General features: G+C 42.9%; 1 protein-coding gene across 1 annotated transcript; it reads right to left on the reverse strand.

Annotated features, from left to right (window-relative positions):
• Positions 1-332: 332 nt before the first annotated feature.
• On the reverse strand, positions 333-27895 carry LOC134403174 (lysosomal acid lipase/cholesteryl ester hydrolase-like). Its single transcript, XM_063133282.1, has 10 exons — positions 27813-27895; positions 23889-24015; positions 20666-20783; positions 15343-15541; positions 14843-14952; positions 14107-14243; positions 12769-12909; positions 7178-7249; positions 4722-4793; positions 333-563 (listed from the first exon to the last, which is right to left on the reverse strand). The coding sequence occupies exons 1-10, from the start codon at positions 27893-27895 to the stop codon at positions 333-335; spliced, it is 1290 nt and encodes a 429-aa protein (XP_062989352.1).

Raw genomic sequence — 27895 nt, forward strand, 5'->3', positions numbered from 1 at the left:
TCTGCCTTGGAGTGTGGCTTGCCCTTTGGAGGCCAAGGGGCCTCAGTTAGGATTGAATTCCCGCACAGGCACATGGAGATCAGGGAGGGATGTTACTGACAAGTAACAATAAAGAGGCCCAAGTTGAATCCATACAACGTGTCTGTGTTTTATTTCTGCTTCCTCTTCCAACACGAAAGAAGCATTATAGATGTTTCTTCCTCATCTAATCAGCTCAGTGGCACTAAGACTTCAAAGCAGTATTGACTTGCATTATGGCTCTCTCATCTTATTCATGATCTCTGTGTATACGTAGTACATTTATCAAGACTTCCAAACATCTCTTAGTAGAATTAAATATTCGTCATTATCTCCATTATTTTCATGTACATGCGTTCAGTTGCATCAAGTCCAATGATGAAGTCTAAGTGTTGCCATTCAGGAATATGTTTTTCATAGATGAGATTCTTAATCCGTAGCCGTAATGCTGCGACGTCGTTTGGATGTACCAACAAGTCTCTTCCTCCAGTCCAGTATGCAATAGGGGTTTTTATATCTTCTACCTTGTATACAGGAGGAGTTGTCTGGGGACAAAAAAACCAAAACATCAATTTGCAAATATATCACAATATAGGATTTTTCACATGAGAGTATTATTATTATTAATTATTATTATTAATTATTATTATTATTATTATTATTATTATTCCTGATAGAAATGTCTAGAGCTGATTTAAAGGGGGGAGTTGTGACATTAGAAGGTATTGGCCCCATACACACACACACACACACACACACACGCATATGGGTGTAAGTATGGGACCACTGCTTCAGGGAGGGGTAAGAAAAACACTGCAAGGGGGGCCATCACATGACCATGAATGACAGGCTGCCCTGTGGCTCACTTACTTCTCCCTGCCCTTACTCCTCCCATGCCATCCTTACTCCTCCCTCCCATGTCATCCTCTTTCCTCTTGGTATCCCAATGGCAGAGGGTGGCCAAAAATGTGCATGCCAACCGCTACGTATACAATATAGAAGGCAGCAGTTGAAATAAACAGCAAAAAGTGGCGCTAACCAGCATACAAACTGCAATACTAAATGAGAAACAGAAATGGGGTAAATGGTTTAAGGAAACATTTTATATAATATCAAAATAGTACCACAAATTATTTACAATGTAACAGAAGGTTGCTAACAGTACCAAGCATGTAATGTTTACCACACAAACAGAAAGTTATTAACAGTTAGAAGTTATTTATAGTAGCGAGACGCTTGATAAGAAACTTGTTATACTCGATTAAACAAAGGTTGTTTATAGTTACGGGACGCTTAGTAAGAAACTTGTTTGTAAGAAACTTGTTTAACGGGCTGCCGGCTTAATAAACCCGTTTCGCGTTAAGCTTCTTCAGACACCACCATAGCATATTTCGCGCTTACCCACTTTGGTGGGTAAGGTGTAAATGTCCAGCTGTCCAGTGTTACGTTTGATAGGAATATTTGGGTTTTCAAGGCTCCAGAGCTTTTTTCTATGAATAAACATGGCCTTGCAAAGGATGCTTTGAACTTCTACTGACCAGGAAACCCAAAGAAACACAGTATGATTGTTAGTCTGACACTGAAGGACTTAAATAATTTTGCTACCAAAAGACTGAACAGATGGCTTCAACTTCAAATTGCAGATGGCTAATTTGATCTGTATGGGTTAAATGATCTGAATGAGGGTTTTGGGGAGATCTAAACAACCACCTCCTGAAAGACCCCCCAGAAGATTTATATTCCAGGCCACTGACCAATGGGAAAACTCCTGCTAGAATGGTGGGTTTTATACCAATTTTATGGCATTATAATAACTCTGAGACTTCGGAGAGCTGTCTTTGAAAAGTAAAGTAAAGAAAAATGAAACAGCTTATTGCTAAAACAGAAATGAGGTCACTGCAAGCTGTATTTTGCAGAGCTGCTGATAAGAAGCAGAGGAAAGATCTACTGACTCAATGTTCAGACACCAATCAGAAGGAAAATCTGTTGCTGCATAGCTCATGTTGTGCAGCTGGGGCATGTCTACATGGGACATTTACACCATCATGGCTGTGAAGTTGCGCACCTTTGTTATATGACACAGCCACCAGTTCACAGTCCCATTGTGGTTTCTGTCCTGAAGCTGTGCATTTTCTTGGTCCCATTTTACCATGTATTTTAATTTTGCTCTGCTATCGCCATAGTTCTCTGTGCATCTGTCATTGGTGGGTTTTTTATTTATTTATTTATTTATTACATTTTATACCGCCCAATAGCCGAAGCAGCTTAGGATGGCGGGTGTACTTTGGGCACTGATAGACAGAAAGGAAAATCATGTAGGGCAGGGGAGATCATGGGGGGAGAGAAGAGATTTAACCATGTCTACTCAGAAGTAAGTCATTGTCTTCAGTTGGTATTTTGGGAGTACAGGAGTAGAGGGATTTGTAGAATTCCTTTGCTAGCCCCTTTTCATTAAAAACTGCTGCGTTGGGAATGTGGGCTCAGTCACTGCCTCTTGCTGTAGATATTCATTGGCCCCATTCAGACAACACGCTGAAACGTGCTGCTTAACCACAAAATGGTTAATGGAATGCATTAATCTTAATGCATTCCATTAAGCAGCATGGTTTAGCGTGTTGTCTGAATGGGGCCATTGAGTGCTAGGTAGGGTGACCACATGAAAAGGAGGACAGGGCTCCTGTATCTTTAACAGTAATGTAGAAAAGGGAATTTCAGCAGGTGTCAATTGAAGAGGGTGAAATTCCCTCTTCATCACAACAGTTAGAGCTACACTAGCTATAGTAGAGTGGCCAGATACAAAAGAGGGCAGGGCTTCTGCAGCTTTAACTGTTGTGATGAAGAGGGAATTTCACCCTCTTCAATTGACACCTGCTGAAATTCCCTTTTCTACATTACTGTTAAAGATACAGGAGCCCTGTCCTCCTTTTCATATGGTCACCCTAGTGCTAGGTAATCATGAAGTAGGAATATGCAAACTGAGCTTTGGGATGTATGACACATCAGTGCTTTGTAAACCTCTTTCTCTCTCGTCCCCTGCATCCCCTCTGGGCTGCAGCCACAACTCAGGGAGGAAAGCAGCACCAGCTTCTTCTAGTACTACTAAATATTAGTACTGCTGCTGCTAATGCTGCCCTCAGTCATTCATGGCCACAACCAAGACAGCCCCTACTATTATTTTTAGTAGTAGGAAGTAGGGTGACCATATGAAAAGGAGGACAGGGCTCCTGTATCTTTAACAGTTGCATAGAAAAGGGAATTTCAGCAGGTGTCATTTGTGTATATGGAGAACCTGGTAGAATTCCCTCTTCATCACAACAGTTAAAGCTGCAGGAGCTATACTAGAGTGATCAGATTTGAAAGAGGGCAGGGCACCTGCGGCTTTAACCGTTGTGATGAAGAGGAAACTTCACCAGGTTCTCCATATATACAAATGACACCTGCGGAAATTCCCTTTTCCAATACAACAGTTAAAGATACAGGAGCCCTGTCCTCCTTTTCCTATGGTCACCCTAAGGAAGGAACTGTTCTTTGTAAACATCTCTCTCCTCTTCCTTTCCTGCCCCCCTCTTTAGACAGCCACATCTACAGGGGCAAGGAGGGGAAAGGAGATGTAAGAGCAACCATGGGCCTGATATTATTATTATTATTATTATTATTATTATTATTATTATTATTATTATTATTATTATTGCTACTGCTCAGTCCTTCACAACATAGGGCTTAAGGGCACCCTTCCAACCACAGGGAGACAGAGGGATGCAAGGGTGGATGTTTGCATGTCTACTCAGAAGTAACTCCTCCATTTCACTTTATGATTGGGAGGGTGGGGGAATTCTGTTGATTCAAAGCTTCACAACTACGAAGGAGCACAGCTGAGAGAAGGTGGAGGAGCCTGTTGATTTGAAGCTGCATAGGTGTGTGGAGCAATCTTGTCACTTCTATGGAGTTGAGCAAAGGAGAAAAAGCTACTTTCAGAGCCCCCTTGTAATTCACTACTATGGTTGTGTAACTGATTCTGTGAATTATTTCCAGATGTGATTAGAGATTAAACTTTTAAAATGTTTTTAACCCCAAATTTAACGAACCCCCTTAAGTGTCATTATATTTTAGCTTCTGGAATGGAATGTAAACTTAGTTTTTAGATATTATCCTTTAGGCTGACCATATGAAAAGCAAGACAGGTCTCCTGTATCTTTAACAGTTGCATAGAAAAGGGAATTTTAGCAGGTGTCATTTTTATCTGAGTAGCTTGCATTCACCAGACTGAACAAAAATAAAGAGCAGGAGCCCTGCCCTCTTTTGTATTTGGTCACTCAGGGCAGGGCTCCTGCAGCTTTAACTGTTGTGATAAGGAGGGAATTTCACCAGGGGCTGCCTGCCCACAAATGACACCTGCTGAAATTCCCTTTTCTACCCAACTGCTAAAAATACAGGAGCCAAGTCCTCCTTTTTATATGGTCACCCTATGCGTAAAACAGACTTTAGTTGATGAGAGAAAAAGTACAAGTACTAATCTCTTCTCAGCTATGTATGATTCCTCTGAATATTAGCTCAAAACTATTGTTGCCGAATTTGTATGATTTGGTAAGAGGCACCAAAAATAGTTTGATTCAAAGCAGCAAAAACACCAATCAGAGATGTAATTCTGATTTCAAAAGTACAAGTGCAGAGCATATAACATATTAAGTATTTTACTTTCCTACCTGATTGTACTTTGCCATATTCTTTTCCTCAGAGCCATGGTCATATGCTCGGAACACCTTTCCATTTAATAGCTACAAATAAATAGTGCATAGTTATAGACATGAACAACCACCTTATTAAGAATGACACTGATAATTAGTATTTACATAGAGCTGGATGCAGAGAGCAATTGTATCGTCCCTGAAAGTGTGTCCCAGTGACTCATAGGATATGGCAGAATGAATCCTTACTCACACTGGCTGGCTATAGTCAGAACTATGACCTGGCAGGCCTGAGATCCCTCTGCAGATTCCCACCTCATCCCACCCAGCTGCCACAGAAAGCTCTATGGTAGCTCCTTCAAAGTCAGCATCATGACCTTGCAAGAGGATGGCGGAGGGGGGAGAAAAGGGCTGGGGTGGCTGGGGAGTGGACATGGGTTCATCAGATCTGCAAGTCACATTTCCGAATCTGAACCTAGCAGTTGGAGGTTGAGGGGTCTAAGCAGTCCAAGGTGGTCTGCTGAAACACGTATCAGGCAAATGGCAAGGTCTCAATGGTCCAGGTGACAGGCAGCAAGGTCTCAAGGTAACACGGCAGACTAGGGGTAAGCAGAAGGAGACTCAGCGCAGTGCAAAAGTACTGATGCCAAAAAAAGGACCCTATTCACATGTGCATGGAGCAGCAGTGGGCACAGGATCCACGTGGCAGGGAAGGGTAGGAAAACCACTTCAAGGGGGGCTGTCACACAACCATGAAGGGCTTTCCCGTGGTTCACTTACCCCTCCCTGCAGCATAGGTCCCAGGTTGTCCCTGCTGGCTATGCAACGGCTATCATGGAGAGAGTCCACACTGGCAAGAGCACCACCAGAAGTACAGGTTGCTCTTGCCAGTGGATTCTATGGCCAGCTGGGGTGGGTGGGGAAGGAAGCGGAGGAACGAAAGGAAGAAATCACAGGAAACCACATTGTAGGCTATAGAGATCCTGTTAGCATTGTCTAAGGGCATGACTAGACCAGTCGTTATCCCGGGGATCATCCAAGGATTGTCCATGTACATCCAGATGATGCACAGGGGATCCCGGGAGCAGGGACGGATGATCCCTCCATTTCCCCAAGATATTAGCAGGCCCTTTTAGCCCGATTCTTCCTGCAGTCTCAGGATTGTCCCAAGTCCACGGGAGTTGTGGGCGCCCATCCCGGCTTTGTCCTGCCTCCTTGCAAGTAAATGTGAGGAGGCGGGAACCAGGCAAAGGGCACAGAGCTCTTAAGATGCTCCGTGCCCATCGGTGTTGGGGTTGGGAGTGGGTATTTTTTTAAAACAACAACAACTCACTTTTAGTTGGAGCGCACATGCACTCATCCTCCTGTAATTTATTTTTAAAAAATGGCGGGCGTGACATCTGTCCTTCTGGGATGTTGCACACGCATCTGGACAAAGGGGAGGATCTCGCAAGCAGAATATCACGAGATCCTCCCCCCTCCCCCCGCAGTCTAGTCATGCCCCTAGATAGACTCACTAACTGCAACACTGCCCACTTATTATTTATTTATTTATTTATTTAGCACCATCAATGTACATGGTGCTGTACAGGCAAGCTGCAATATTCCCAACAAAACCAAGGGATTCTTCCAACTATTAGAGCGAAGAGGTGAAGACTAGAGTCCGAACCAGGGAGCAAGAGCCAGGAAAGATGATCAATGTCCAGTCAAAGTCCCAACTTGAACAGGAAGCCTCGATAACTTTCCTGTATCAAAGAGCCAATGGTGATGGAGCCACTTCAGTACCTTAACTCTTCACTGCCTGGGGAGGGATACACCAACCTGTGGCCCTGGTGGCTCAGCACACAAGATAACGATGCAAAGGGGCCTCCCTTTAATGAACATTTGGAACTCATTAAAATGAGTGCCGCAGCTGTAATGTCTTTACTACTATTGCTTGGACAGGTATCTAATACATAGTACCTGGATTAATTTAAAAATATCTTCAATGCTTTGGAGTGTGGGGGGGGAAATGAGCCATCAAAAGTTAGGGAATGCCACAGTCCCAGTGTGGAATTCTACCCCGAGATATTAAAACATTCTTCTCTTTTTCTGCATGCAGCTGATAAGTTAAAAACTGCTGCTTGGATATGGGAAGCTGAGACAGAAATTATATAAAGCAATAAATTTCAATAGGGGCTCCTTGAAGCAAACTGAAATGGTTCAATATGTTTTATGTACTTGTGTTAATATTGTATTACTGCATTTGGAATATTTGTTATTTCACGTGATTATACTCATTACCTACTAGGGATGGAAAAATAAGATATATGTGTTTTAATAGGGATAGATCCAGCTGTAGTCATATTTATTAGGCAGGCCCATTGAAATCAGGGACTAACGTAAGTTCCATTTTCAATAAATTTATTCAGAGTATGACTAAGTCTGGATTCAATCCATAATAAATAAATAATTTTTTAAAAAAATCAATATACCTGGTGCCAATGAAGGCCATTTTGTATAGATGTTCCAGCAGGAAAATGTGCCATATACATGTCAAATCGGCTCTGAAATAAAACAGTTATTAATCATATTGTCTTAATGAATGACATCTACCCTATAGCTATAATTCAAAGGGACTTTATTGGAATCTAAGAGTTCTTACCTATTATAGAACAGGGGTGATGTGGTCAGAGCCACAAACGTGATGTGGTCAGAGCTAGGGTGGCCATATGAAAAGGAGGACAGGGCTCCTGTATCTTTAACAGTTGTACTGAAAAGGAAATTTCAGCAGGTGTCACTTGTGAGCATGCAGCACCTGGTGAAGTTCCCTCTTCATCAAAACAGTCAAAGCTATACTAGAGTGAGCAGATACAAAAGAGGGCAGGGCTCCTGCAGCTTTAACTGTTGTGATGAAGAGGGAATTTCATTTCATTTGTGCTGCGTGCGCACAAATGCCACCTGCTGAAATCCCCCTTTCTACACAACTGTTAAAGACACAGGAGCCCTGCCCTCCTTTCCATAGGGTCAGCCTAGTCAGAGCTATACAAATTTGCAGGAGAGTAAAGACAGGGTGACCAAACGTCCGGATCTACCCAGAAACGCCAGGAAAACGGGGGACAAATCTGGGTCCAGCCAGAAATGCCCATTTTCCCCCTTTTGCCCATGAAAAAAATGTGCTTTAAAGGCCCTCCAGGCTTCCATCGGGGCCTCTCCTAGGTCGTCGTCACTACAGCGACCAAGGAGAGGCCCCAATGGAAGCCTGGAGGGCCTTAAACCACGCGTTTCCAAAACGTGGAAATGCCCGGCATAAGCCACGCCCACCTCGTCCATCCGGGCCTCTCCTATGGCGTTGATTGGAGAAGGTGGCAGCACAGCAGAAGGCTGCAATCGGCTCTGGGGGGAGGAGTTGGAGGACACCATCCCGGGACTTCTGGGATGCCGTCTCCCAGCTCCTTCCTGCCCCCAGGGCCGCTCTACCCCTTCTGCTGCGCTGGTGCGATGGCGGAAGCGCAGCAGAACGCTGCAATCGGCCCTGGGGGGAGGAGTTGGAGGACACGATCCTGGGACTTCCAGGACGCCGTCTCCCAGCCCCCACCTCCCCCCAGGGCTCCTCTACCCATTCTGCTGCGATGGCGGCAGCGCAGCAGAAAGTTGCAATTGGCCCTGGGGAGAGGAGTTGGAGGACACGATCCTGGGACTTCTGGGGTGCCATCTCCCAGCCCCCGCCTCCCCCCAGGGCTTCTCTACCCCTTCTGCTGCGCTGGCGCGATGGCAGCATGACCAAGGCAGCGAAGGGGGACACCAGCAGCGACGGACCAAACAAGGCGGCAAACAAACAAACAAACAAATGAGGACTGCAGAGGGACCGCTTCCAGGAATGCGTCCCTCACCCCCTCCACAGCGCAGCCTGGGTCTGGATGCAAACAGACCGGGAGGAAGACTCGGCCAGCGGCAGCCCAACCCCCTCTCGAGAGTTTCTCAATTCCTGGAGCTGGCTTAGAAATGTAGCAACAGCTCCAGCCGGTTGGCTGGGAGAGCAAGAGCAGCCCTTTCCTGCTCCCTCGTGGCTGCAGACGCAGAGCCTGGCGGAGGTAAGCGACGCCCCGTGGCGGTGGATGCTCTCCCTCTCTCTTTATTTCTCCCCCTCCCCTTTTCCTCCGAGTATTTTGCCTTTTTGCCTTTGACGCTGCAAAAGTCAGTTGGGGCGATTGCTTCCGCCGCTGCCTCTCTCTCTCTCTCCCCCACACACACACCTTCCTTTTCACACTCCAAGGCAGGAACAGATCTCTCTTTCCCTTTCCTCCCTTCTCTCTTTCTCTCCATCCATCCAGCCCTCACCCAACCTGATGCTGCCCAGATGAGTTGGACTTTTCTTTCTTTCTTTTTTTTAAAGCTGTTTTCTGATTTTATAATATATATATATTAGGGGACACACAGACACAGAATTTAGGAGGGGGAGAGAAAATTAGGGGAAGAGACAGAGAGAGATATGAGTGTGTAGGGGAGAAAAAATGTGTTTACTGCCTTCCTAAAAGGTTAAATAATCTTAGCAGGGGGTCCCGTTACCCCAACTGTGTATTACGTGTTCCCAAACCCAGTGCCTTCAACATGTGTTGGACTACAACTCCCATCATTGCCAGCCAAGATGGGCTGGGGAAGACTGGTGCATTAAGTCATATGGTATGTGTGTGTTTGTGTTACAAGTCAAACACAGTTCCTCATTTCTCTCATGGAGACTTAATGCTAAGTGTCCAACTTCCTAGCCTGCTCTGATTGTGTGTTCTTCTCTGTATCTCTGTGTTGGGGTGGGAGCAGTCAGCGGGCAGTTTACCTCTTATTCCCCTTCAAGAAATTCAAGGTCCACCAGAAAGACTCAAAGTATTTTTGAATGTATAAGTCTTGTTAGAATCCACAGGGTTTTATTTTTGTTTTTTGCATAAGGTTTAAATATTCAAGAAAAACGTGGTAGATTTGTTTACAACTAATTTTAAAAGCATTAGAAAAAAGCATTTCTGAAGCCTTAAACTAAATGAAACTAGAAATGGATGCAAGCTTTGAAATTGAAGATTTGTGTTTAAGAGCCTTAAATCTCAATGAATTATGTGGGACTTAATTCTGAGTAAATATGTATGGCCTCGGCTTTACAACTACCTTGCCACAGTATCTCACTGGAAAGTCTCCCATTAAGGTATTTCCATTGGAGTTCTACTGAGGAAAATTCTGACCAGCAAAATATCACAATCTATGCCGATATGAGCAAGATTTCCTAAAACCTTTGCTGGGTCATCAAACTTGGTATCAGAAATTTTGAATCATGAAGGAAATTATTTCTCAACAGCGATAGTAGTTTTTAGCCATCCTCTGTGGCATGTGGTTTGGCGCACTTGCTTGAGTTAGTTGTGCCTACTTGCTCTGTAGTACAAAGGAAAAAGTGGGTCTCTAGTGCTAAAAGATAGTAATTTGTTTTTTAATAATCTATTTGACCCATAGATCTTCCTTTCCAATTTGTTTGAAATACTTGGCATGACGTAGTTTTTGTAACAATTGCTGATAATTGTTCATCCTTCTTAAAAATAAAAATCTTTAAAAAAATTAACAGGGTTGCCATAATTATTATCTCTCTTTTCTTGCTCATGTTGTTGTTTTTTCTAGATGAACATGATGGGCTTTGCCAAGTCATGCTGTCTTTTACTGATTCAGAAATTTCCTGACTATTGAACATATTTTAAGTATGACTGCTTTCTGGATGTTGGTGTGGATGTATTTTGGTAGGCCCAGTTTCTGCAGGTGTTCTGTAAGATTTTTTTTTTTTAAAAAAAAATTGATGTGATGCTGGCTACTGATGTGACTAACAAAATAATTGTAACTTTTTTTTTTACTGCCACAGTTCTTTAATTTCCATACGTAGTGGTGTATACCTCTCTCTCTCTCTTTTCCTCTTCCTTTTCTGCAACATTTTTGCCATTAGTTATTGCTATGTCAATGAGGTAGGTGTGTTTTTCTTTTTTGTTTATGACGTTAGGTCTGGTAATTTTCAAAGTATTGTCTTGTCCCAGAATTGTTCTGTCCCAGCATAGTGTAGCTTGGCTTGACTTGTCTGAGTGTGTCAGGATCTCCTAGGCTCTGAAACCATCTTTCTTCAGAGCACCTGCTGGATGCATGATCCAGGAGGCCAGGTTCTGTGAGTGCATAGCTGTCCTTGACAGGAGGGGCTTGCACTTGCTAGAGTAAGGTGAACAGATGTGAAGAGGCTACAATCCTATATTCATTTATCTGGGAGTAAGCTTTATTGAAATCAATGGGTTTTCTTTGGGTCCCTCATTAGGATTTCTGTTCTCTGCATACTGAGACAGTGAAAATTCAGGATATATTTGGATAAAGGGAGGGAAAGATCTTTGTCTAGCATTGTGATAATGGGCATCCATTGTGATAAAGGGCACCCAGGGGACCTTTTCTTCTGCTGCCCCCAGACTGTGGAATAGCCTGCTGGAGGAGATTCATCAGCTTAATACTCTATCTGAGTTTAAGACAGCCATAAAGACTAATATCTTCTGGCAGGCTTATTCAGATGAATTTTAAACCTAAGAGATTTAAGATGTTGTGATTGTTAAATGTTAAGAAAGGTGAGACTATGGTCTTTGCAGTCAGAAAAGATATTTGAGGGAAGGGGAGACCATATCACACAGAGTATAGCAAAAGCATCAAAGTACAGCAAAAGCTACAAAAGTAGGACTGAGTGAAGTTAATTTTGGATACTTTGAATGTCTCACTTGTGCTTTATTTCAGTGTTTTTAACATTAAGATGTTATGTGGAACAGATTTGTCTTAATTGTGTACTGTAAAATCAGACATGTGACCAAGGCCATGTTTGGGGGGCACGCCCCTTTGGGGGCTGGACATGTTGGTGGGCATGCCCCTTTGGGGGCTGGACATGTTGGTGGGCACACCCCTTTGGGGCTGGACATGTTGGTGGGCACACCCCTTTGCGGGCTGGACATGTTGGTGGGCACACCCCTTTGGGGGCAGCCATTTTGTCCTCCTTTTTGGTTTCCAAAATATGGTCATCCTAGTAAAGAAAGGTTGGCAGAATCTGTTTGTGGGGGAGACTCTCTTGCAGGGAGGAGAGTCCGTTTTCCATCTCACCGAAAGAGGTGGAGCTGTTTGTCTCTCTCCATTCTCTGCCTGGTATTTAGGGCTGCTCCTTGGCAGAGGTGCCAGGCTTTGGCACAAACCAAAGAGCAAGAGCCAAGGGGTTTTTAGTCTTTGGCATCAGTCAGGATGGCACCAGAAACATTATATATGCCCAGCTCAATGCACCCTAGCAACTTGTAGCAGGAAACTGCAGCAGCCAAGACAGCAGTGCGGGTCGGGACATTCCACACCATTTAGTGGTTTAGGGCCTACTCCTAGTTAGCTGTGGCACCAAGAGAGGCCCAAGGCCTACAGAGAATTCATTCCTCCATTTCCAATTAACATTGGGGAAGTTGCATGTCTGTCAGGCCGGTGGCTCTCTGGGTTAAACTGTAATTTTAACACGTCCCTGAGAAATTCACTGGGTAACCTGTGAAATGAAGCAAGCAAGCAAACCATGCACTTCCCTCATAGCCTAAAGCACACAATTGCACAGGTATGAGTGCACATGAATGCACATTCGTGCAATTGAGATTTTTGTGAATTCGCATTTGTGCAAATTTGGACCTGTGCAATTGTGGGGAAACACACTTTTTGTGCTTGGGGGAAACACACTTTTTTGGTCTGTTTTTGCTTATTTTCCAAAGGTTTATTTGTGACCCCCACATTTGGTAAATAACCAATCATAGGTTTAAAAATCCCTAACTGATGACATGATAACCCACAGTGAGTCAAATTAACCCAGCATGGGTTATCATGTTATCCAAACCCAGTCAGGGAATCAAAACCATTCTCTCAGAGATTTCTAGTAGAGCTCAGGTTGGTCTTACTTAAAACATCAGGGAGTCCCAGAGAAAGAATAACTTAGCCTTCCATTCTCCTCCCAAGACAACTGAATGTAAATACAAGCTTGCCTCAGATTTCCCTCAAGTTTTACAAAATTCCCACTTACCATGTTTAAATTGGCAATGTTTTCTCCAGCCAAAAAATTAATTGCACCAGCGCACAATTTAGGTTGATGACTACAAACCGCAGCCAACAGCTTTCTCAGAAATAAAGAGAACTGAAACAGTTCTTTGTTGCCCAGTATAGCCTGAAATATAAATAAATAAATAAATAAATATTTGTAATAAATTACCACTAAGACAAATCAAATATCAACCCACCCTTGCCCTCTGCTGTACACATCCTGCTCTGTCTTTCTTTACCATAAATTTAATGGAAAGCCCCTTTGAAAATGGGAACAAAATATAGGATCTCTTCCAGCTCTCGTGTCCTCGCTTTCCAGCTAAATTAGCTGAATTTAATTATGCAAAGATGTTACTCTCTTATAGTTATGCAGAGGTTAATCGCACAATCCTATACATCTCTACTCTGTACTAAGCACCACTGAATTCAATGGGACTTACTCCCATGTAAGAGAGCATAGTATTGCGGCCTAAGAGATCGGGTTATGAATCAAGAAGGCCTCAGTTTGAATCTCACCTCTGCCATGGGTGCATGGCCCACTAGGTGGCCTTAAGCAAGTCCCCCACCCTCAAAAGCTGCAATATGAGGGACCTCAATACTGATTTTATCTTACAGGGGTTTTATAAGGATTACAGTCAGATAACATGTATGAAGCACTTTAAATACATGAAAATACCATACAAATGCTAAGCATTATAATTGTTAGCATTGTTATCATTACTGTTGTTACTACTACTACTACTACTACTAGAGGAAGGAAGGGAGGAGAGAGAGAAGGATTACAAATCTAACAACACAATCCTATGCATTCTTACTTGGAATAAACCCAACTTCTTTCAATGGGACGTACTCTCTGGATAGTATGCACAATATTGCAGCCTTAAGCTACAAATATTTGTTTATTTATTTATTGTTGCATTTATATCCAATTAACTGAAGGCAGCATACATCCTTCTCCTCCTCTCCATTTTATCATCACAACAACAACCCTGTGAGGTAGGTTGGGCTGAGAGTTTGTGACTGGCCCAAAGTCACCCAGTGGGTTTCCATGGCCGAGTGGGGACTAGAACCCAGTTCTCCCAACTCCCAGTCCAACACCTTAGCCACTACACCACATCGGCTCAGTATATACAAATATATAGGAATAGGTCCCATTGAGTTCAGTGGGACTTACATCAATTTGTTTCTAGTTATGTGTCTGATAGCAGTTTTTGGAGTTTGCGACACAATAAAAGTAGGATCAATGTTTAAATAAATATTGGTATTTGATTGGACTATGCATCATTCTATAGTAATATGAATAAAGTCCAGGAAGACTTACGCGGAATAACGATGGAGGAAGTCGTCCCAATTTTACCAAGGGGGTTGTAGCAAATGTTATAGTTGTTATGGGTCCCAACGCAAAAAACACTTTCACTCTTTCTGCCAGTTTCGGCCAAGAAGAGAAAGCTATGAAACCTGAGGAAATAAAAGATATGCCAAGTCATCAAGGAAATTTACCATTTTTTTTCCAGTGAGACATGATCCTCACAGCTTTTCCAGGTGATAAAGAGGTAATGGTATACTCCTGCTAAACCTCAGTGTCAATAGGATTCCATCACTCTCGTATAGTGGAATGGGAGGGTCGTAGGCTTGCTGAAAAGGGGAGAGCCTTATTGCACAGTAGGGATGGGATTGACAGAAATGCCACATGGACCAATGATCTGACTCCGTATAACTTCCCTATGTTCCTAAAATGAACACTTCAGAACAGTTTACAAAAACCTGCACATATGGAGAGAGTGAGAAGGTGGCTTGTTCGTCGCTGTTTCTGACTTGGCCATCAAGAAATACTTGCCAGGGACAGATGGGCTACCAGATTTCCACACTGCAGGCATTCACAATTGATCAGCATGGGAAGAGGGTGGCATGATGCACTGTGATGCAATGTATTTTTTTTTCTCCAATGTCTTTGCTTCTTTTTAGACCTGAATTCTCCCAATGTGTTTTTGATGGAACATTTCCCCATCCCTTTGAGAAGCTCTTTTCCCATCCCAACCCTGCGTTTTGTAACGTACCAATTGTTGTGCCTTCAGAATAGCCTACATAAGATAATTGTTGCTGACCGGTTTTATCCAGAATGAAGTATATGACTGCTGGAATGTCATAGTATCCCATTTCATGAAAACTGGAGATAGAAACAAAATTATGGGGAAGGGTGAGTTAATGCTTTATCAGATTTAATGATGTGCAAATCAGATGCAAGGATTAGCACAAATTGAAGGGAAAATATGCATGGAAAACTAGAACTGGCTCATAATGACATAATTTGAGATCTTTTTACATGCATCTTTGGTTGAAAATGTTAGATATTCTCCATTCATTGGGCTATTCAGACAGCAAACTAAGCCATGGTTAGTCCGCTAACCCTTTGTAAAGACCCAAGAGAAAACAAACATGGCAGCTGTAAACATTTCTAATTTCATTCTTAGTCACATAAATAGTCACATTCATAAATATGATGATAGAGAGAAGTATTAGTTTCACATCAAGTGTTACTGTCCATGTGCTTTGTTACCTGAATTTCCAGAAGTCATTCTTTTTTGGGTCCAGTGTCTTATGTTTTGAAGACCACATGTTCCCTCTGCTGTTCCCAAGCCAAACATCATATCCAGCATCTGCTAGTATGAAACCCAAACTGTTGTTGGGCTGGTTTGAAATCCAGAGGGAAGCATCTCCAAGCACACAATGTTGCAGAAACACAGCAGGCCGGGGACCTGTAAAATACAAAGAGGTGCATTGCAATTCCTCATTCATGGTAGCTTATGGGTGCTTTAGTCACCATCAACTGCCAGTATGACTTCTGTGTTTTCTAACCACTTTGCCAGATTGTAGGGGGTGGTGGGGAGAAGGAAAGATGTGGTTACTTTTGGAATCATGATATAAAGTGCAACTCTCTACCAGAGTAGATCCATTATTCTGCTTCATACCAATATACCATAACATCTCCTAGAGGTTATGTAGCAGAATCTACAGAAAGGCAGGAAAGGAAAAACAAAAGTGTTGTGTAGAGATCCAATCCTAATTCCATGAAGAATCCAGAAGCAGAAGTAGCAGGCTTAAGGCACATCTTAAAAAGGTCTTCGTAAAGGACGCCAGATTCCAATGAGGACAGGAGATCATTGGATTTCTCATTAACTGTCAATGGAACTTAGACAAATTAGTATTCTTTACTTGTACCAGTTCTGATAAAGACAGATAATATTTAATTAGTAAATCAGAATGTAAAAGGGCCCTTGCTGGGGTGATGGGGTGGTGTTTAGCTTGTTTTTTGCATTCCAAAGGGAGTAATATGTCACAAATGTATGTGTACAAAAACATTGTGATAGATCAGTGCCCAGAAAAGACTACTTTTGTGCATGTCTTTGTAGTTTACAAAAATGTTGAACCAGCAGACTCTGCTTACTCTCAATTATCCATATATTATACACACACGCACACACATGCACACACACACACAAACACTGGATTGGATCTATACTTAGCACTATGTAGAAGATACCCACTGAAATCATGGGACATCAGTTAGTGGTGACTAACTTATGTCCTATTGATGTCAATGAAGGTACTCTAAGCATGACTAAATCTAGATTCATCTCATTGTCCCCAACGCTACTATGGCATATTCTGCAACCTAAGTCCAGAACATATGATGTTGTCTCCCACTATATTAGGTGCCTGAGAGGGAAGCTGATGACCAGAGTAGTTCAACATATCAAAGACTTGGTTCAGATGACATGATAACCAACAGTTGGTTAAATAGTCAATGGTGGGTTAAATAGTCAATGGTTGGTTAATGTGTCATCTGTCTAGACCAACGTTTCTCAACTGGGGCCCCCCCCCAGAATATTCCAAGGGGGCCGCAGGTGAAAATCTCGTAAAGGGGGGGCACAGCATGAGACTATTCATGCTAAGGCAATTCCACTATAATCTGAAAGGAAAAAACAAAGCAGAAATAGACAATATGGATGGAAAGGAGTCCCTAGAGGTGGTGACCTGCAAAGGGTGTGCAATGTTCGTATTTGTGCCTGAGCTCAACATGGCGTACACCTGCAACAAGTGCAAGCTGATGGCACTTTTGGAAGAAAAAGTGAGAGGACTTGATCAGCGAGTGTCCACCCTCCAAGGAATAAGAGAAGACGAGAAGTTCTTAGACCGAATGGTGGAACTGCAACAGCAATAAGAAGCACATGAGATTGATGAGCATCAGCCAGCTGAAGCAGAGGTGGAGTATGCTGAGAGGAGGAAAGCCAATGAAGAGGCAACTCTCTGGAAAAGAGTGACAGTTAGGAGCAGAAGAACTAGAAGGCATTCTGCACCGGTGGAACCATTAGAGTTAAGCAACCGCTTTCAGCTACTGGAGGATGAGACTGAAGGACAGTTTGCAGAGGAAGAAGTACAGGAGACACCATGCAACAGTGAACAAGAGGCAGAAGGTAGGTCAACCAAGAAGAAGAGAAGAGTAGTCATTGTGGGAGACTCCCTGCTGCGTAGGATTGAAACCCAAGTATGTCGTGAAGACCCATGGACTCGCCAGGTGTGCTGTCTCCCTGGAGCACAGATTAGAGATGTGACTGAAGGGTTACCGAAGCTCATAAAGCCCACGGACACATACCCCTTTCTTCTCAACCATGTGGGAACAAATGATGTCGCCAAGCTGAGCTACGAAGAAATCATTTCAGACTTTGAAGCTCTGGGAAGGAAACTGAAGAACTTTGGGGCCCAGGTAGTTTTCTCATCCATCCTCCCGGTTCTTGGAAAAGGATTAGAAAGGGAAAGAAAAATACTCCGGATGAACGACTGGCTACGAAGGTGGTGCTGACATGAGAGTTTTGGATTCTGGGACCACGGGCTACGCTACTTGGAACATGGACTGCTGGCAAGGGATGGGTTGCACCTCACAAGGGCTGGAAAGAATGTGTTCGGCCACAGCATGAAGAACTTGATCAGGAGGGCTTTAAACTGAATCTTACGGGGGATGGGAGACATAAACTTCGAGGCAACAATGGATGAAGGCCAATGTACCAGAGTACAGAGAACAGCTCCAATAGTGCCCCAAAATAGTGTCCGCAACAATGTAGGAATAAAGCCAGACTATAAAACACATAATCTTTGATGTCTATATACTAATGCCCAGAGCATGGGAAACAATCAGAATGAACTTGAACTCTTATTACATGAAGGCAAATACGACTTGATAGGTATAACTGAAACTTGGTGGGATGACTCCCATGACTGGAATATAGCAATTGAAGGATATAACTTGTTCAAAAAGAACAGAAGAACTAGAAGGGGAGGTGGAGTTGCACTATATGTTAAAAAACACCTATCCCTGCACAGAAATACAGGCAGATCAGACTGGGAGCCCCATTGAGAGCATCTGGATTAAAATAAATGGGGCAAGGAATAAAAAGAACATGATAATCGGAGTCTACTACTGACCACCCAATCAAGGAGAGGATGAAACTTTTGAGAAACAAATTGCCAGTGTTTCAAGGAAGTGTGATGTAGTAGTGATGGGGGACTTCAATTACCCTGAAATCTGTTGGGAGACCAATACATGTCAGAAATTCCTGACATGTATGGGTGATAACTTTCTCCTACAGAAAGTGGAGGAAGGAACTAGAGGATCAGCAATCCTTGACTTGATATTGACCAATAGGGGATGACTTAGTGGATAAAGTGGCAGTTACGGGAACTCTGGGGGAAAGTGACCACGTCATATTTGAATTCTTGATTATGAAGGAGACAAAAGTTGAGTGTAGCCAAACATGTACTCTGGATTTTAGGAAAGCTGATTTTAATAAACTCAGAACTATGATAAGTAAAGTCCCATGGCAAGCGAGCCTAATGAGAAAAGGAGTGCAGGATGGGTGGGAGTGTTTAAAAAAGGAAATTTTAAAGGCACAGTTACAAACAATTCCAACAAGGAGAAACGATAGAAGACAACAGAGGAAACCAAAGAGGCTCTACAAAAAGCTTAGAGATGACCTGAAAACAAAAAAAGGATACATATAGGAAGTGGAAGGAAGGCCAGGCTACAAAAGAAGATACAGACAGGTGGCACAGAAGTGCCGAAATGGCGTCAGGAAGGCTAAAGCAGTGAATGAGCTGAGATTAGCGAGGGATGCTAAAAGCAATAAAAAGGCTTTCTTCAGATACATGAGTAGTAAAAGACAGAGGAAAGAAATGGTGGTTCAACTGCTTAATGAGGATGGCAAATTGATAACAGATGACAAAGAAAAGGCTGACGTGCTCAATTCCTATAAAAAAAGCCCTATGAAGAGAGACTGAAAGAACTGGGCATGTTTAGCCTGGAGAAGAGAAGATTGAGGGGAGACATGATAGCACTCTTCAAATACTTAAAAGGTTTTCACACAGAGGAGGGCCAGGATCTCTTCTCAATCCTCCCAGAGTGCAGGACACGGAATAACGGGCTCAAGTTAAAGGAAGCCAGATTCCAGCTGGACATCAGGAAAAACTTCCTGACTGTAAGAGCAGTACGACAATGGAATCAGTTACCTAGGGAGGTTGTGGGCTCTCCCACACTAGACGCCTTCAAGTGGCAGCTGGACAACCATCTGTCAGGGATGCTTTAGGGTGGATTCTTGCATTGAGCAGGGGGTTGGACTCTATGGCCTTTTAGGCCCCTTCCAACTCTGCTATTCTATGATTCTATGACTAGGAGGCCACAGAGGTTTCAAAACTTGGTTTCAAAATAACTAGCAGGGTGCTTGCATGAGACAAGAATTCACCTAGTTTTCCTCTTTGGCAGCAGTTAGTGATGAAAGATGATGAAATAATTGTGTATATGGATCATTTGATGCAGCTTTATAATGATATGGAAGTTCGTTTCCGTGATCTGCTGGACATGGATATTTCGGCCTGGGTAGTTGATCCATTTGCTGTGAATGCTGCTGACGTTGATGATTCTTTGACATAAGCGCTCATAGAACCACAGAGCGACATAGCAGCCAAAGTAATTTTCAGTCAAGAAAAAATCCATTTTTGGATAAAGAGTACAATATCTAAAAAGTTTCCACAGCTTTGGGATAAAGCAAAATTGTTTTTCATGGCATTTCCTACTTCGTATTTGGTAGAATCAGGTTTCAGTCATGTGAATTATTTACTCAGCCTAACGCGGAATCACCTTAACATAATGGACAGAGATGATCTTCGGTTATCCCTCACAGCAATAGAACCGGATATAAAAAAGCTTGTTGCTGGTCATCAAGCACAAGGGTCACATTGATCGAGAAATACTTAAAATATACATTTTTATGTAATTGTTATTTGTATAAATTATAAAAATTATAAATAAAACATGTTCGATTTACAAACAAAACATTTAAATAGCTACCTTTCTACCGGTAGGACGGGGGGGGGGGGGGCACAGGAAGGAAACAAGGTCGGAAGGGGCCACAGTTGGAAAAAGTTGAGAAACACTGGCCTAGACTTTTTCACACCATGGTTGGTTATTAGTTTAGCTCCCACTTTAATGTGAATTTACCTAATTTTGTGCTTTCTATGTTCTAGAATGCAAAAAGAAAAAGCAGACTTGTATTGTTGAAAAGAATTCCCTCAGTGGAGCAGAGGTCTAAACAGACTCCTGGACCAATTCAAAACTCTAACATGGCTGTCCTGGAGTTTGCTTTATCTCTCTTTTCCCCAGAGGGAAGCTTGGTTTCTCTTAAAGGGATAATAACATATATAAAGTAGAAGCAACAGGAAATCTTAAGGTAGACACTGAATAAGCAAAATATTATGGCAAACAAATTACATGAGTAAATTAAAGGGGGGAAATTGGTATTTGATTCGCTTAGTTTTTCCCATGGCATTACCTTTGTTTCCATCATTATATCTCCCACGAGGTATTCTGTCAACTGTGAGTATATATCCATCTTCTGTCTCAACCTGATATTCCTCACTTGGGTAGCCATGATAATGGATAATCTCAGTCTGTAGGAGAAAAACACAGTAGGCTTATTTGAAGGAATCCTCTACCTAAATGAAGCATTTATTTGGAACAAGAAGTGACTTATTGTTAATAGAAGCCAAGAATAATGACAATTAAACATGGTGGAGCCAGGGGCAGATCAGATGTGTCCTTATAGGTTAAATTACACATATTCCAATGTTGGCCCAGCAAAAAGCTGGTGCAGGAATGGTGTTGAGCTAGTTTATATGAGTAGTTTGCATTCACCAGACTGAACAAAAATAAAGAGCAGGAGCCCTGCCCTCTTTTGTATCTAGTCACTCTATTGTAGCTTCTGCAGTTTTAACTGTTGTGATGAAGAGGGAATTTCTGTCCGGGTTTTTATTTTTGAATTTCCGTAGTTTCAGTCCAACCCAGTAAGATGCAAGAATTGCAAGGTATTGCGTCAGTCAATCTAACGGTCAAAGGGATAATTGGTTTATGGGTTTAATGACCTGACAGGAATGATTGATTGTCAATCAAGTTGTAAAGTGATAGAGACAGATAATGCTGTGTATATAAGTCTTGTGTAGAAGCATATCTGCTCTCTCCTGTGTGACCATGACGTTGTGTGAGTATAACTGAATGATATTGTAAATAAGATCTCTATGTCTATGCCTCAGTAAAGCGTTGCTGAAGAAATTACTGTTGCTATCGTCTATCTTTGTGGCTTTATTCGCTTTCTCTGAGTCCTGCCTGGAACACTGCATTACTCTGCTAATCTCTCTGATTGGAGAGGAATTTGTTTGTCTGAGCACCCCAACAATTTCACCAGGTGCTGCAAACATACAAATGACACCTGCTGAAATTCCCTCTTCTATGCAACTGTTAAAGATACAGGAGCCCAGTCCTCCTTTCCATATGGTCACCATAGATAAGGAAAATGGACTTGGACACTTATAGGATGTATTTATGACATGCAACTCCACCCCCTGCATCTCCAAACACACATTCATTCTTGAGTTGAAAGCTGTAATGAGCGAAAGATTTCAAGGGCTGTAATTTATTAAAATATTGATAGATCAAACATAACTCTCACTTTCTGGCAGATACAGATAGCCAATAAACGGAGGCTCATCGAATGGTCCACCATACATGGCTGCAGTCAGTTTGGTGGGTCACAACATATGCAGTACTCTGTTACAATAGGGCCCACAATTTGTGCACACATCTGCATCCATGCCAGTGCCACTGTTCCCAATCTGCACCCATATGGATCCTGATGTTGACCTAGCCACTCGGCAGGCGAGTCTCTGGACTTGCTCTTTTTACCTTCATGCTGTGGGGTCAGGGCTGGTGCTACCATTAGGCTGCCTAGAGCACAGACCTCAGAGGGGTGCAGTATTGACCTTTAAGGGTCACAGTTTTATACAAATTAGCTGTTTTAAGAAAAAAACACAATAAAAGGGAAATATAATAGTTCAGAAACTCTTCTTGAACAGCTGTGTGTGTGCAAGTAGCTCGCCTTGCCTAGGGTGAAAAATAGCCTGGCTCTAGCCCTTGTGGGGTTCTTCTGTGTGGTTTTGTTTATTTGGAACTGCTGGTTTACACTTGCAAAGGTCTTCTCAACACAAGGCAGTGGCTGTACATAACTAGTTCCTTCCATTTTATTCTAGTTCTTCTGATTTTGTACCCTTCAATTTTTTACCCATAGGTTAATTGAAAAACAAACAAATAAACAAACCTACATAGTGTTGGATCCAGATGGAGTCATAATTAGAGTAGACCCATTGAAATTGTGAGCCATTTCTTTCAACGGGTCTGCTCTTAGTATGACTAAGTCTGGATGGAAAGGATAGTTTGATGGTGCTTAGTGGAACAATTTATAAAAGTGGAGTTGACAAAATATAATTCCTTTAAAAAAAAAATGAAAATAGAAGTGGTACGCCAGGCCAGCACTTCAATTTTAACTTTTAAGGATCCATTATACTGTTACTAAAAATCCAGAGTAGGGTGATGGTGATGTGGGGAGTTACTGCATGATTGGCAAATCCAATGCCATGTTTAGTATTGGGGGAGGGGGGATGGATCTAGATGTTACGGAGTCCACATGCAGGTTTCCATAAAGTCATTACCTGTGGTGTAGTTTCTTGCCGAAGAGCTGTTCATTGAACCATGCCTTGTCATTTGAGTGCAAAATATACGCACTACATTCCACCGACGCCAGACCTGGAATGCGCTCATGATGACATGACACACATGGGATGGATCTATCAAACCATTCATCCATTGCCATCTCAATGCCTCCCGTTCCCTCAGCAGTCTCTATCCTTTCCCCCTTTTTGCCCATATGCTTGAAATGGGCAAGTATGTGGATTTTCGTTGTTATGTAAAAGCTGTGTGAACAGAAATTTGCACAAATTGTGACTGCAATATGTGTAATTTGTGCAGATTGCAGTCACAATTTGAGCAAACTCTGCAAATTACAACTGCAATTTGCATAAACTGTTGTTGTTTTTTAAAAAAAAACACTCAAAAAGTTACTGTATTTTGGGAAGAAACTTGTGTCTTGGCTTGAAAGGCAAGCGGAGTCATTTGAGTGCAAAATATACACACTACGTTCCACTGACGCCAGACCTGGAATGCGCTCATGGTGACATGACACACATGGGATGGATCTATCAAACCGTTCATCCATTGCCATCTCAATGCCTCCCGTTCCTTCAGCAGTCTCTACCCTTTCCCTTTCCCCCTTTTTGCCCATATGCTTGAAATAGGTAAGTTTGTGGATTTTTGCTTAAGCCCATAGTTCCCATGCCCTGCTGTAATTGCTTGAAGAATCCAAAGTGAAACTGGGAAGGATTTGAGTTCCCCACATCACAAATCCTGCTCGCTTGCAGTTCATATCAACAGCAATGAGGAAATTAGCTATACCAGCTCCATGGCTACTGTTCCAGGGAAATGGAGTGGCTTTGGATGCAGCAGATAAGACCTTGTGCGGAGTATGAACCCTAATTCATTATTTGATTTAGTTGATTTGCACCCCACCTTTCAACTAAAAAGAATGGCACTTAAGGAGTCTAATGCTTCCATCTCATCTCTCTCACCAGCCATCCAAAAGACCGATGTTCAAAACTGTCTTCACTTACAACATTCAAAAAGCATTCAGGATCCAATGTATATTTAGTCACAGGTTCTTGTGGAATTTTGAATGCTTCTGTCCTGAAAATTCCTTGGCAGAAACAGGCTACTATAATAAAACCCAACATCTTCAACCTGTATGGAACAAAACAGTTTTTTATTAATAAGATTAACATGATTTTGACAAGTTTAAAGCAACAATCGCAAGCCCACAGCTTTGAGTTGACAGGAAAAAAACAATGATTCCCCTTGAACCTGAACCTTTGAGATTCTTCTACATGGAAGAAAACCCCATTGAACTCAATGAGTCTTATTTCTGGATAGAGTGCATTGTTAGTATCTTCCCAGAATGAGGGAAGTATGCCCAGACTCCTCCGAATAGCAGATTTCCAGTTTGAATTGTGATGAAACTTTGGCCCTAGATGGAGGACAGGAACAAAACCTTCCAAAATTCAGTAGTTACCTCAAAGCAATCTTTCATCAAACCAAACCCCAGGGAACACTGGAAGAAGTCATTTAGCACAGCAGTGAATGACGAAGTAAGATTTTATCATTTATGCCTCACAGTCACAGGTAATATATGACAGCTAGAGTGATGGGAACACATGGTGGCTCCCCAAAGGAATGATTTTCAACAAATGAAATCATTGTGAACACATCAGTTTCCCTGTCCCTAACTCTAGGGCTAACTGAAATCCTGGACTCTGAGGGACAAGGCAGCAGTGATTTGAGGAAAGTGTGAGAGGCTGAGAGATTGTTCATATGCCTCTCATACCCAAGATGTTTCATAGATGTTTAAATGTGTGTACATGCAGAAAAGTCAGTCAGTAATACTAGGGCTCTGCTCTGCTCCGTTTCGGGTCGGAGAAGCGGTAGCAAATCAGGGTGCTTCGCCTTCATTTAAGGTGGGGGCAGATCAGATTGGGTGGGCAGCAGAGCACCATGGAGCAGATTGACCATTACGTAGAGCTCCGCGTCTTTACGGAGCTCCGTCCACTATCTTGGATTTTTCCCCATAGGATTGCATTGGGCAAAAACATGCCTATAACTACTTTGTTTTTTTGAGCTACTTAAAAAACAACTTACTGTGCTTAGAGAGTGATGATTGGGGGTCATTTGTGTCGATTTTCAGAATTTTTCATCGTGGGATTTGCATGCTATTAATTTCTTTAGAATGGCTAAAAGCGGGAGAAGGGAAGCTCTTGTTTTCTCCCTTGATCATGATGATCATGTGAAGCACCCTCCAATCCCAATGCTGGAGGGGGTGAGACTAAGCCAGAGGGAGCCAGAGACAGTTTCCTTTCTCTGGAGGGTTAGTTGTAGCTGTGATTGCTTGGGGTGTGTGTGTGTTTGTTTGTTTCTGACTTTTTGCTTAGCTTTCCTTTGTTCTGTTTTGACTTATTACTTTATATAATTCTTCATTTGGAGTGTTTGTTTGTTGCTTCCCACCCACAACCCCTTCCCTTCCCAATCTATCCTCTCTTTCTCTCTCTCACTCTCTCTCTCTCTCTCTCTCTCTCTCTCTCTCTGTGTGTGTGTGTGTGTGTGTGTGTGTTTGTTGTGGCTGTGATTGGGTGTGCTGTGCACTGCTTGTTAAGTGCAAAAAGCAAATAAAGTTTGAGAAATCAAATAAAGTATGGGCAAAGCACAATACACACTTTTCCCATTTCCCCAAATAATAAATACATCTGTATGTAGGGAAAATGATAGAGATATTGTCCTATAGATTGCAATGGGCAAGCGCTTTGCAATGGATCCCTATGGGCAAGTTTGTTTCCCCTATGGGCAAGTACTGTCCTTTGCTTTCTAATGCTTTTCTGAAAATGGGGTGGGGAAATTTTCAAATTTCCCCCCAAAATCAGTGGAGGCTCGGATTTGCTTCAAACTGTGCAAGAATGTGGATATGTGGATAAGCTCTCAGGTTGGTGATTTTGAGGTTTCTAACGATGCAGCTGCAAGAAGATCCCAAACAAAGCCAGAACCAGACTGACAGAGTTCTCGAAAGGGGTGTGAATTGGGGTTAGGGGGTTATGCTTAAAATGAAAAAAAAATGCCAAAAATCAGAGCATGGTCAGATTTGCTTGAAACATGCCAGGAATGTGGATCTAGGTGGCATCTGTGAGGGTGCCCATTTGCAAGTCTGTATCTGGAAAAATGTCAGAGTAAAACCCATTTCTGAAAATGGGGTGTAGGATTTTCAAAATTTCCCCAAAATCAGTGGAGGGTCAGATTTGCTTCCAACTGGGCATGAAGGTGGATATATGGGTAAACTCTCATGGTGGCAATTTTGAGGTTTCTAACGTTAACAGAAAAAAGTTATAGGCTTTTGAATTTCAATGCAAGTCTGGGGGGGGGGGGGACATGGAGCTCCACAGCGGAGCATAGGCAGATCTACACAGAGCGGACTCAATCCGGAAGTTGCAGATCAGGATCCAGAGCGGATCGGGGGTGTCCATGCACAGCCCTAAGTAATACAGCACATTTCCATTCTGTTCCCTTTACATTCTAGTATTAAAAAGAAGGGTAATGCTTTTTTATATATCAGAGACATGAAGGGGAGACATATATACGTGAAGATTTGAGGGCTACAGAGGCAATGTAATAAAGTCAGGCTTAAAGGCCTAGGGTTTTTCTGTTGGGATGGGTATCCCTAGACTGACCAACTGTCTGGTTTCACCAGGACAGGTCCAGAAAATGGGGAGGCAAACCAGGGTCTGGGGGAAATTTCCCCAAATTTCTAGAAAATTGTGGACTCCCAGCCCATAAGGCACGGTGATCTGGGCATTTTCTTGGCTGGTGACATTGCGCCGGCCAAGAAAAGGCCTGGATCGCTGCACATCAGGGGCTAGCACTTTCGGAAACACAGCCTGCAAGCTCCCCCGCCCCAGCTTCCATGTGCGGAGATTGCCAAGTGGAGGGGGCTTGCAGATTGCATTTCCAGAAGTGCAGAACATGGCCTACAAGCTCCTCCCAGCTCCCATGCAGCCATCCGGGGCCTCTTCTTGGCCAGTGCAATGTCACCGGCAAATAAAAGGCCTGGATCTCCAAGTGGGAGGGGCTTGCAGGTCACATTTCTGCACTTCTGGAAATGCAGCCTGCAAGCCCCTCCCAACTTCCACACAGCCATCTGGGGCCTTTTCTTAGCTGGCTCAATGTTAGATAGCCATAAAAGAGAATTTAAGAAAGCACCTTCCTGGGAAAATAAAGTATTCAGACAACTTTGAAACATGTTTGGGGTGAGTATGGATTGATTTTTATGCAGTCACATTTTGAGATAAGTTCCCTTTTGCATTTGTTGCCATTTTCCTTTTTTGACTATCCTTTCAGAGACACTCCAGTATCCAAGAAAGTGTACAACTAGTTCTGCAAACCCAAAGGGTCCTTAGAGGTGTGTGTGTGTGTGTGTGTGTGTGTATGTGTGTGTGTGTGTGTGTGTGTGTGTGTGTGTGAGAGAGAGAGAGAGAGAGAGAGAGAGAGAGAGAGAGAGAGAGAGGAGCAGTCTCTTTCCCCCAACTGCACTTCTTGGCAGAGATGGCAAGTGTTGTGTTTACAGGTGGGTCGTGTCCTAAGCCAGGTTGGCAGGGCAAGCAGTCCAGGTCCTCTCAGTGAAATTCCAGTCAGGTATCGCAAAGCAGAAGTGTTGTCAGGTCACTCCGTAGTCTGTTGCCAAGGGGTCGTGGAGCCAAGCATCTAAGCACTCAGGGAGCGTCCAGAAAAGTAGTATCAGAAATGTTGCTGAGGGTCTAAGAATCAGAGTTGTGATGCAGGAGGTGAAGAAGTCAAGGAAACAGACAGTTTGCCTTCAGCGAGGTATGCCTGGTCCTGGTCTGATTTATACTGTAGCTGGCTATTAATTAGCACAGCTGGGTCTCCAAGGCTATATGAGGTACTTAAGTGTTCTCTCCTGCTGTGATTGGCTTTTCCTCCTTCACTGTTCCAGCCGTTTGCTTTTTCTCCGCTGCGCCAGCTGAACTACATCCAGCTCCACCTTCTGCAACTCAGGCACCTCTGGCAT

This window comes from Elgaria multicarinata, chromosome 8, assembly GCF_023053635.1.
Source record: "Elgaria multicarinata webbii isolate HBS135686 ecotype San Diego chromosome 8, rElgMul1.1.pri, whole genome shotgun sequence".
Lineage (NCBI taxonomy): Eukaryota > Metazoa > Chordata > Lepidosauria > Squamata > Anguidae > Elgaria > Elgaria multicarinata.